The sequence below is a fragment of the Acinonyx jubatus genome, chromosome C1, assembly GCF_027475565.1.
Source record: "Acinonyx jubatus isolate Ajub_Pintada_27869175 chromosome C1, VMU_Ajub_asm_v1.0, whole genome shotgun sequence".
NCBI classification, from domain to species: Eukaryota; Metazoa; Chordata; class Mammalia; order Carnivora; family Felidae; genus Acinonyx; species Acinonyx jubatus.
The window spans coordinates 207042838-207055113 of record NC_069381.1 but is presented as its reverse complement, the minus strand read 5'-3'; the positions used below and the strand labels follow the sequence as shown (position 1 = coordinate 207055113).

The following is a 12276-nucleotide window of genomic DNA, read 5'->3' as shown; positions in this document are numbered from 1 at the left end:
AGAAAAAGAATCAAAAGAGCTATTAACATTCTAATGTGACCATGGAGGTAAGCAACAATGCTTTTCAGCGTTAAAAACAAATCACCACAATTTTCATGTAACTTTAAATATAATGTAACCCCGATGCCACACATCCATGCCCACTCCATTTTAAAACATGGAAAAAACTCAATTCCACATGCAGGGATCCAGAACACTAGCAGAAGCTTCCACAAGCAGGTAGACAGATTGCCACACAAATCTAGGTATTAGTTGTGGCCACCTACCAAAATGAGCGTGAGGGAACACTTGAGAATGCATTGCTCCAGAAAGGCCTTACGGAAAGCCATAGAGAGACCAATGTCAATTAACTTATGGTTAACTATTGTCAAAACAAATCTGTTTCATTAAAAACTTTTAAAATTAGAATACACTGTTACAAAGTAGGCAGCATAAGAATACATATAAAAACATATCCACCAAGAGTTTTTTTAATTTCAACTATATTCACGACACTGTAATATTTAACCTGTTTGAAGTAAAAGGGAGACTGCCAATAATAAATACCAGAAAAATAAATATCAAATGAAAAAAAACATTTATGAAATCCACTTTTAAATAAATGCTAACGTATTTTTCGTATCAAGATACAACTGTGTCCATAACAAGGCCTTGTAGGTCTCATGAATCACACCCCAAATTGCTATTCGCAGGATCATCTAAAATGATCTAGAATCTACCTCTTGCCTCTAGAAAGTCGGATCTTGCAGACAGCACCTGGATGATGTTTGACTGTTTTCTTTACAACTCTGTACACTAACTAAAAATACATAAAGATAACTCGAGCGAACTACGTATTATGAAAGGGGGAAATTACTCAATGCAGTTCATTAGGAAGGCAAGTGCAACTTTCAACTGAAAGTGTTAATGGCTGAAAAGAGAGATGAGAGAAGTGCGTCTTCTGCAAACCTTACCTGGCATAACTGAGGCCGGAGAGGTTACATGCAAATAAACGTAATGAACAGAAAACAAGCTAGGTTGTTAAGTACTAGAAACTTTTTGTTTGTTTTAACCTTCTGGAGTGGAATTGTTTCTAAAATACAGGTCCATCTATGTATGCTTTTTACATTAGCAAACTTTACCAATTAAATTTGGGGAAACAGAGCAATTGGGAGAGAAGAGTGGTTGTGAGTCTTGGTTCTGTCATTTTCTAACTACAAGAGATTATGTAACCTCTACAGGCTTCAGTTTCCTCATTTGCAAATAGAGGGTACAGGTAGAGGGATAACAATACCTACTTTATTTACAAAGCTGCAGTAAAAATAAATTTAACAATAAAATTTTTAAAATGATGTAAATATTCAATGAATGTATTTTACTTGCAAATCACTTTAAAAGATGTGTACTTAAAAGATACACCAGTACTGTGTTATGAATTCAACAAAGAGGTAATTCGGGGGAAGGATTCTATAATAAATAAGGTAGGTCACTTTATGTTTATCTCCTTTCGTACAGCACATTAAGTCTCTTGAGAAGTTCTACAATAAAATGCCGGTTAAATTGTTTATACCAGCATTTCCCATGTATATCTGAGCATAGAACCCTTTCCCATGAAGTATTTGATAACATCTCGAGAGACATGCTGTACAAAATACACTCTGATAAAAACTGACCTTTAGTCAACAGTGACTGTGAACCAATATTAACTGCTGCTGCCTCAGCCTGCAACAACGATGCCCTCTCAAGTTCTAGCCCTGGAATGCTGGAATGCCCATTCTGGATGCACCACCATGTATAAGGAATCACAAGTTACCCATTATTTTGTGACTAGCTTCCTTTATTTTAGCCTGATGTTGCAGCATATCTGCTTCATTATTTTTCGTCAGTATTTCATTACTTTTTATTATCAAGCAAATTCCATTGTATGATTATAACACATCTGGTCTACCCCTTCATCAGTTGATGGACATTTTGAGTTGTTTCCTCCCTTTGGCTATTATGAATAATGCTGCAACGGAACATCTGTGCACCAGTTTCTATGTGGACGTACATTTTCATTTCTCTTAGGTATATTCTTAATGAGTGGAATGGGTGGAACCAGTGGAAACTATGCTAGTTTAGAAGAGTTCTAGGTACAAATATTTGTGCCGTTAATTAATTTTGAACCCTTAAGGCAAACCCATCAAACCAGTCTCCCCCTAGATAATAAAACAAGGACACTAGCCTAGATGCTACTGTGATTTTCAGCTCTACATCTCTATTAAGTTTATCTCCTGGGGGGTAAAAAAATCTTTAAAATCTTTGTTCATTCATTCATGTGGCTCAGTCAGTTGAGCATCTGACTCTTGATTTTGGCCCAGGTCATGGCCCCAGAATCGTGGGATCGAGCCCTGCGTCGGGCTCTGGAGCTGCATGTAGAGCCTGTGTAAAGGTTCTCTCTCTCCTTCTGCCCCTCTCCCCTCACTCTCTCTAAAATTATTTTTTTAAAAAATCATTCATTAAAATGAAGTTAGGGAAATAAGAAAGACTTTTCATTCCACAGCAAAGGAGAGATTGAAGAGTTTTAACAGAATTTCATAATAACTGAAAACTGTATTAAATCTGTTCGATTTAAGGTCTCAAGAGCCCTCTTTTTTTAAAAAAAATGCTATTACAGAATCCTAAAATAAAAAAGGTCTTAGGCCATACTGGCTGATATCCTAATGAAAGTTTCTATGTAACATGGCAGAAGAAAATTAAAGCCTCAAAGCTTTATAGATGCAGAAGAAAAATTATTAAAATATATATTTTAAGAAAGAAATGTTATCAGTAAAGTGTTTTACCTTTTATTATGCAATCCGTCTTTCAAAAGCTACTTCAAATGGAATTCAACAATATATTTGAAAGCAACAAGAAATATTCCCTAAAGAATATTAATTTTGACACTGGAAATTCCTGAGCATAGTGAGCATAGTGTATTTGTCAAAATGTTGCTCATATTTCCACTTCAATAGAAACATATATAGCTAACATTTACTCTTCATCAATTCTATAACAATTTAATGAAGGTGACCAATGTGATAAATCAAAGCAGTTTATAAAGAGAAATTTTTTAACCTTGAAATAAAAATTTATGGACACAGATTTACCTTTCAATAAATTTTTCTTAGCCTAATACTAAAATTACCTTATATTATCTGAACATATACTGTATGTTTTATATTAATGTACATCCTATATAGAACCTTAACTTTAAAGGACTTTCATACTCTACATAAAATAAGCAAAAAAATAAAAAATAAAAAGCCCTTAATTCTAATGACATAACTAACTTCAAGGTAGTCATGAAAGGAAAATAATAGGAACGATTTACCATACAGGACAATGCAAACACCATGCAAAGATGATTTGTATCATCTAAATTCTCACAAAAACCCTGCCAATAGGAGAATATTATTCACATTCTATAGAGAAGGCCAACAATAGGGCTCAGAGAAGTTAGATCAATACAAGTTTTAGCCAAGGCACAATTTGAATTTCCATCTTTCTGTTCTCAAATGGGGTTATGATAGCTATAAATGTTTCAACAGTATTTTGTCAATAATTTTAAACACTCAACAAATGTTAGTACATCTTTCTATCATCTTTATTCATCACACAACTAATATATAAAAAGCATCTTAAGATCACCCAGCAAGTAAATACTAAATCAGGATTTGAACACAAGTCTGGCTGTACCCAAAACATATCCACACTTAACTTTTCTGAGCCTCAGTTCCCTCAGCTGTCAAGGAGTGATTAAAACATTTATTTGATGAGAGCTAAAAGGATTAAACGACACAATGCACAAATCCCTATGTGACATGAGACATTTTACAAATTCATTCCGCCAAGTCAAAATAGCATGCTAAGAAACGGAAATGTTACATGTATCATAACTGATGAATATTTTTGTCTGAAACACACAGAAACGAAAACAATCGCTGATTAGGTATACTTGAATTCTAACAAACACAAACCATTTTTTAAAAATTATCTGTGAAAATACTTATTAAACATCGATCATGCGAGATACCAACAAATTATGACTAAAGACATTTATGTAAAAGGAAAGTTATAGTTCAAACTCCATTAATACCACAATTCTTACTCTTGCCTATGACAGAGATTTACTAGTAAATACCAACTCTTACGGCACAAATCATGTTACAAGCACCTTACTCTTTCCAGATTCCACACCAATATATGCCATACGCTGAAAGCTTTAGTTCTAAATGTACCGGGACACATACACAAAAACAGAGCTGGCCAACTTGAGGTTTACTGGGTATCCAGCAACTCCACACACACTTGCTGACGCTCCAAGGTACTGGCAAACAGTTCTGGTGTTCAGGTTGATAAGACAAAAATCAAAGAGGCTCAATGCAAAAAAATATGTGGCTGGCTTGCAGTATGAACCAAAAACAAAAAAAAGGGAAGGAATAAGAGGATTAAAAAATTATCAAGAGAAAATATTAAAATACCATTCCCTAAATCAAATCAGGTTTGTGTAAGTTAAAAAACGTGAACACTCTAAAAGAGATAAGCACTGGAAAAGACATGATTTTTAAGACCTCATGTAACAAAGCTCATTCCTTCCTTGCCATCTCGTGGAGAGGCAAATAAGAAACAAAAAAACTTCTCGTAAGTTTTTTCTATTAAGACTGAATGAGTAGTAACCAGTAATTCCAAAACCCGATCACCAAATAAGTCAGAATTTTGGTGTTCAAAGTCCCACCTTGGTCACAAAGTGGCTGCAGGGCGCAGGGCTCTAAGGAGGCCTCGCCTCCACACTTGGGCTTCCTCACCTGAAGAATGAAAGCAGGGAATGGGGACCAGGGGGCGCTAGAGAATTTCTAGGGTTCCTCCCAAATATTAGAAGTCCAGGATTTTATAACCTTTCAGCTAGTGTAGGTCTTTTTTTTTTTTTTAATGTTTTCACATTTATTTATTTTTGAGAGACAGAGAGAGACAACGTGAGTGAGGGTGCGGCAGAGAGAGAGGAAGACATAGAATCCGAAGCAGGCTCCAGGCTCTGAGCTGTCAGCACAGAGCCCGACGGGGGACTCGAACCCGCAAACCGCGAGATCATGACCTGAGCCAAAGTCAGACAGACGCTCAACCGACTGAGCCACCCAGGCGCCCCCAGCTAGTGTATGTCTTTATGGACAAACTCTTCCATCCACTTCCCATTCACTACAGTAACAAAGAAGAGCTTTATTTTCTGATGTTCTTCCCATGATGTCTTTGTAATAAATACCTTTTCCAAAACTTTCTGTTCTATAATCTATATTTATTTACCTGTTGCTCCTCTGGCATTGGTCTGAAATGGATTTGTAGAAGATGCCACAGAAGGACCAGCAGCAGCAACAAATGGATTTGTGGAAGGCGTAGCTTTAAAAAATTAGAAAATATGCTATGAAATCCTAACATATTTGTATTCAGTCATTTAAAATATTTGTTCATACATTTATGAAGATCAGAAAACTAGAGCTTTTGGATAATAAATTGTTGCTCTGACTGCCTTCCAGTACCCGTAAGAAAATGTTCTACAGTCTACACAGGCTCTTTAGAAAATCCGGTATATACACCAGAAACACATACCTCCAAATGGAGCAGGCACACTCGAAGAAGCAGGCTGTGTCTGTGCAGAAGCACCCACGGGCACTGTTCCAAAAACATTGCTGAAAATAAATACAGAAAGAGTTCTTTTTATTTATTTTTTAAAGCAAGGCTAATCTATCTATAGGGTGGCCATAAAATGTGGAAACAGGTAATACTGAACACATCATGTATCACAGCTGTTCTTAAACTCTGGAGTCCGGTCTCATTTACATTCTTTTTTTTTTTTTTTTTTTTAAACTAGGCTCCCCGCCCAACATGGGGCTTGAACTAAGGACCCTGAGATCAAGAACCGCGTGCTCTTCTGACTGAGCCAGCCAGGAGGTCCAGGACTCATTTACACTCTGAAATGTTACCGAGAACTCCAAAGAGTCTTTGTTTAAATGTGCTGTATTAACAATACGTATGTACAGAAATTAAAATGGAAAAATTTTTAAATCTCATACTTTTAAAATTAACTATAAAGCCATTATACACTAACGTAAGTAGCATTTTTAGGATAAAGAACTATATTTTCCAAAACGAAAGGAACTTAAGAGTCACAACATTTTTGCAAATCCCTTCAATGGCTGGGCTTAACAGAAGATCAATCTCCTGTAATATGTCGTTTATGTAAAAGTGTATGAAAAAAACTGTTCTCATAGACACCTAGCTAAACAAACTAGGAGAATCTGAATAGTTTCTTCAGATACTTGTGAATATTTTCCTTGACATCACAGCCAAAACGACAGTGATAATTTCCTAAAGATTAGCTACAAAATGGAATTTGAAATCCTATCAATGAACTCCTTTGCGCTCTCTGAAGTAACATCTACTAATCTATCTTGCACTTTAAATGAATCTTTTACCATTTTTGTATCATTTGGGAAAATATCTGATACAAATCTTCCAAATGTTAACAATTTCCTTATACAAAATCAAAAACTATCACTGCTCATCTTATCAAAAAGTAATGTAAAGCTGTCGAGTTCATGATGGAGTCAATAAATTTTCCAAAATTCTAATATTTGTTTTGGAAGTGTGAATTTTATCAGTTATTTTCCTTAAAGTGACAGACTTCAATTATTTCATTTTTGAGAAAATGTGTGCCAAATATCCAAATCTGAATAACCATGGTTTATCAGTCTTAAGGAAAAATGGCGTTCCATAAAACAAGTGGGTGGTTCATTCCACAATTTAACCACACAAGCTGATTTTCCGGAAGCTACCTACCATACTTCAATATGCATCAGAACCACGTGATGTATACCTTATCTGAATACACAGCAAGTTAAGAAAACATTATGTAAGGGTCAAGATTTAATAAAGTTAAATTTCTTTACTGTTTCATCAAGAATATTTGTAAGAATATATACATAAGTCATGGGGACGTAAGGTACAGCATGGTGACTACTGTCAATAATATTGTAGTTCGTACTTCAAAGTTATCAAGAGAGTAAATCCTACAAGTTAGCTTTGTGTGGGGATGGACACGAACTACATTTACTATGATCATTTCCCAGTGCATACAAGTATCAAAGTATTATGTTGTACACCTGAAATCAATGTTAAATATCAATTATACCTCAATAAAAAAAATTAGAAAAAGAATATTCAGAAGAAAAACAATCAAGACTATTCACAAGTAAAAGTGAAAGTGGTATAAGAAATATAGTGACTATTACATGACTAGGACAGTTGGTGTCATGGCCTTAGTCTGTGCTATGGCGCTACCGAGTTTTTACTTGCCATTGTTTTTGTGCCATCAATACAAATGTCAAATACTGGGAACACAACTAACCCCTCAGAATTATTATGAATAGAGTTTGAACTTCACAGACCCCTTGGAAGTGTCTCAGGTACCCCAAATGTTCCATGGACCACACTGTGGACCACTAAGATACTGTAATATAATACCAATAAACCATCTGTTAAATATACCTCTCTGTTTCCAGACTCTATGGTTACCTTGCAATAGGTCACGACTGTTATCTAACATAGACAATCTTAATGAAAGAAAAATAATAAATACTCTAAACTGTTCTTTGGATTCAATTTTTCCCATCTGGCTGTAAAATTAATTACTAGAGAGTCCAAGCCATTAGCGTTACAATCCTCCCACTTCTCCCTAGAAAAGATGCTAAAAGAAAATTAAAAAACAAAAACAAAAACAAAAAACACCTCAGATAACAAAAGAAAGAAGAGACAATCTACAGGACAGAAAACACTTGGATAAAACACTGCACAGCTAAGTCACCTATACTTCTGGGTCTGTTCCTTACTACAAAATGAAGAAGTTACAATTAGAAGTGTTTTTAAAGATCTATTGCTGTTAAAATGTGTTAGACTTCCTGCTGCCTAGAATTCCTTCATTCCACACCAATCTGAGCACAGTAATGGATACGCTATGTGTACCAGCGGGACACCGAAGAGATATAGAACGGGGTCTTGAGTTCTCTTGCAAACATATCTAAAAACGTTTATTTACAACTAAAGCTACATGTTACTTCCAGTGTTTAGTCTTCATGACTGAAAACTGTACCTTAAAAGTATATAATTTGCTAAATGGATTCTCTGCTCAGTATAATTAAATCCGTATATAACTCTCCATTTTGAGACGTGTACATACTCTCAATTACACTTCCGGGTTCAAGGAAGAGAAGTAACAAAACCTTTGAGTAAATAAGATAAAATGGCAATCACTCAAGGATTACATGTTAATTAGCAGATTAAACTCCGTTTCTGCAAACTTACAAAAATATTCAAGAATTTTAAAAATGTGTCCCCAAACAGCCATTATTTAACATCATTATTCAGCGTTGAATTAAAAAACAAAAAAGAGAAGACACGAAGCAGGAACACGGACAAAGACAAGGTACCTGCTAGCGTTACTTGTGGAAGTATACGCGTTACTGGACGTGGCTGCGGAGCTGAAAACGCTGTCGAGTTCTGCCAGGGCTGCGTATTTGTCTGAAGATGCACTCGACTGACTGGGAACTGAAACCACAGAACCAACAGGAGGTTTACCTGTGGTCCCAAAACCACTCCCCTGATCACCACCTATAAACAAACAAAAACAATTACACCGAAAACTTAGTTATTATGCTTTCAATTTACCAACCACATGTGCCATGAAACACATGCAAATTTAATTTTTCAAATTTTTTAATTTTAGAGAGAGAGCACACGAGCAGGGGAGAGGGGGAGAGGGGAGGGAGGGAGGGCGGGCAGGAGGGGGGGGGAGAGAGAGAGAGAGAGAGAGAGAGAGAGAGAGAGAGAGAGAGAGAGAGAGAATCTCAAGCAGGTTCCATGCTGCACATGGATCCCACGACTCTGGGATCATGACCTGAGTCGCAATCAAGAGTCGGGATATTTAACTGACTGAGCCACCAAGGTGCCCTGAAACATGTAAATTTAAAACTACTTTAATGCTAAGCGAATAAATAGACAAGAATTCTGTAGTCTTATCTAATAAACTATCTACAAACTATTAGACAAGATTAATTGCTATACACACCACTGTGGTAAAGACAGGATACAGTTTCTGTAACAAAAACTAAGGTGGGGCACCTGAGTGGCTCAGTCAGTTAAGCATCCAACTGCTGATTTCAGTTCAGGTTACGATCTCACAGTTCGTGAGTTCAAGCCCTGCATCCTGCGTTGGGCTCCACACCGACAATGCGGAGCCTGCTTAGGGGAATTCTCCATCTCCCTCTCTCTCTACCCCGCCCCCCACTTGCGCGCACTCTCTTTCAAAATAAAGAAACTTAAAAACAAAAAGCAAAGAATCTGTACCATTGTCTAAATTATGCATAAGGAGCAAATTCTCAAAGTGCTACATTAACATCTCCAAAACAGGTGCGTGTCATTCAAGTGAACATAAAAATTTCTAAAATCCCAGACCTAATGAGAACAATCCATTAATAATACCATCTTCCCAGGGTTTTCCATGAAAAAAATTAGAGACAGTAGTACAAGGAAACATTTACACAGCACTTATTATGTGCCAGGCACTGTTCTAAATGACTTAGATGTGATAATACATATGAGCTCAATGCTCTTACTGTCCTATTACTACTGGAGATGAGAAAACAGCTACAGAGATTCGGATGCAGAATCCAGTCCAAAAGCAGACCTCTACTGTTCCCTACCACACTATGCATTCTGAGAGGCAAAATACTGGCCTTAAGATCAAAACCAGGTATAAAAATATCCTGTAAAACGAGTGGCTTTTAATACCAAAATATTAATAGTAAAAATAGCTCAAAATGAATATATTATAAAAAACAACCAAATAACGCTCCAGTCAGCATTATTAATTGGATTTGCTGGCCCTCTATAGCCTCAGAACAGTGAAGCATGCTTTCTAAGACAAAATTAAATTCTGTCAATTATTTTCTTTTAGAATTAGAAGTTTACAAATAGTTCCTAGTTTTCTAGGCCTTCCAAAAGGCCTATTATTATTTCACATCAAAAATGTGCCGAATGGTCATGAACATTTACTGTACACAGAATTTCTTTACAACTAAAAAAAGCATAACAACCTTAAATTGCAATACACACAACCGAATTCAGAGGACTATGTTATTACAAATTTGTATTTATTTTGTGTAAAGCTTAATACCTTGCCCAGCACTAAAGATATTGTCTAAATTAGCAAGTGCTGCGTATTTGTCTGTAGTCTGCAGACCAGCTTTGTTCGTTGAAACTTTACTAACAGCTGATGCTGTTTGATGACTCTGGGAAGTATTGAAGGTTCCAAAATCAGCACTGGAGGATTTGGGGAAGTTATCAAAATGAGCAAAATTAGCATTTACTGATCCAGCACTTCCACCTGTAACAGAATAAACAGAACACTTGAAATTTCTAGACTTTTCCCAAAATCCTTTGATAGATTATATGATCATTTCTTCCTTAAGTGTTCTATAAGCAATCTTACATTCTTAGAATTAACAACTGGCAAATGGTATTCAACTTTAATCTTCTATTTACGTATGACTGTAATTTAGGGAACTAGATTTTCAAAGATCCTGGCAACATGGAGCGTAACAAATTTCTACGTGTAATTATCTACCCTGAAGTGAAGACTATAATTCACAGAGGAGTAACTCCATGCTTGCTGGGTTTCAGACTTAGTTACCTTAATATTCATATATACATATATATATGTATATATATATATGTTAATACTATGTATATATATATGTTAATACATTATACATATATATACACATTACACGTATATATGTTAATATTCATATATACGTGTACACACACACACACACACACACACACTCTCTCTCTCTCACATATATATTACTATGACCTTTTACTAGTTCTCCCTAAACGGATTTCCATCGACAAGACGCAAAGTATTTTATGCTATGAGCTCTTACAGCTCCAATGGAGACCTGGTGACAACAAATCCCAGAGCAGAGATTTAAAATGTTTAAGATGTACTGTTTTGATCCACAATTTCTTAAAAAGTGGTCTTTGAGCTCTGGAACTTACTTTACTTGAAGAGTTAATATTTAATTCCACATAATAATATTGTAATATATATACAGTATCAGTAAAATCATACTCTATTATATAGTTCAAGGAATAAAAATTATAGCATACAATATATAATCTTTTGAGACTTATAAGATCATAATTCATCTAATGGTCTATTGTACATCCTGCTAAGATTCTGAAGACTGTTCTGGTTACCAGAGACTTTCCTAAAGCACTACCAAAAGACTAAAGCCAGGATATTTCATTGTATGCTTTTGATGCTATACTGTTGGTATTAGTTGTTTACACCTACACATTAGTTTCAGCAATGAAAACAGTATATACATTACAGCTATGTATTAAAGTAACAGCAAAGCACAATTAACAGATATTTTAAAAGCAGAAAGAAAACAGCCCTATTTTAAAAAAGAGAACACAAACACTTTCCCATCAATCAGTGGATTACAGACACTCTAAAGTAAATATGGATAAAATTTCTTCCAGGAATAAACTCCAGTCCTTTGCAATTAAAAGTAGTATGTGCTGGTATTTTAAGACCGTGGTCTGTTACAAGTAGCTGGTGAACATAGTACACAATACTAATCTTTCACAATTTTTATGATGAAATTTATTTCAAATTATTAAAAACTGAACTATTAAATCAACTCTTTTACTGTACACTGTTGTGCTAAGTCTGAGCTTAGTAACAGTGAAGAAGACACAGAAATGAGAGTTTCAGAATGATTACTATTAAAAGATGAATAACATTCTATAATCGAAAAATCCATGGAAGAGCATAAAACATACAAATCAGTAAAAGATGCCTACTTGACAACACAACTTACTGTTGGAAGCCTGGAGAGGAAAAGCTGAAGTAAATTCACCAAAACTGCAGCTAGATGAAAGCATTCTAAATGCTGGACAGCCAGAAATTATGTAAATGATGGAATTTAAAGAAGAAAAAAAAAAAGAAAAGTGAAAGAAAAGGCTTTATAAGACAACACACAGAGTTAAAAGTTGAAAGAAAAGTCATCAGCCAAAGATCTCAACAAGGGTTCAACGGGATTCTGGAAACAATACTTAGTTCAGGGGAGAGTACTCACTGTCCAAAGCCCAATTCCTGCACAGAAAACTACTTCCAAGTCTGATTAAAGTGACTGTGAAATAATCTACTCTTGACTA

At 35.5% G+C, this 12276-nt stretch overlaps 1 protein-coding gene across 11 annotated transcripts in view; it reads right to left on the bottom strand.

Moving 5' to 3' along the window:
* Positions 1-12276, bottom strand: part of AGFG1 (ArfGAP with FG repeats 1) — a 78213-nt gene that overhangs the window by 10143 nt on the left and 55794 nt on the right. For 3 of the 11 annotated variants that reach the window (XM_027048756.2, XM_027048767.2, XM_053215888.1), the window contains exons 7-12: positions 11940-12011; positions 10223-10432; positions 8478-8658; positions 5602-5681; positions 5299-5391; positions 267-314 (exon numbers count right to left, since the gene is read on the bottom strand). In XM_027048756.2, coding sequence (XP_026904557.1) covers positions 267-314; positions 5299-5391; positions 5602-5681; positions 8478-8658; positions 10223-10432; positions 11940-12011 — 684 coding nt within the window. The remainder of the gene's footprint in view (positions 1-266; positions 315-5298; positions 5392-5601; positions 5682-8477; positions 8659-10222; positions 10433-11939; positions 12012-12276) is intronic. The other 8 variants (XM_027048790.2, XM_027048791.2, XM_027048795.2 and 5 more) reach the window with 4 other exon arrangements.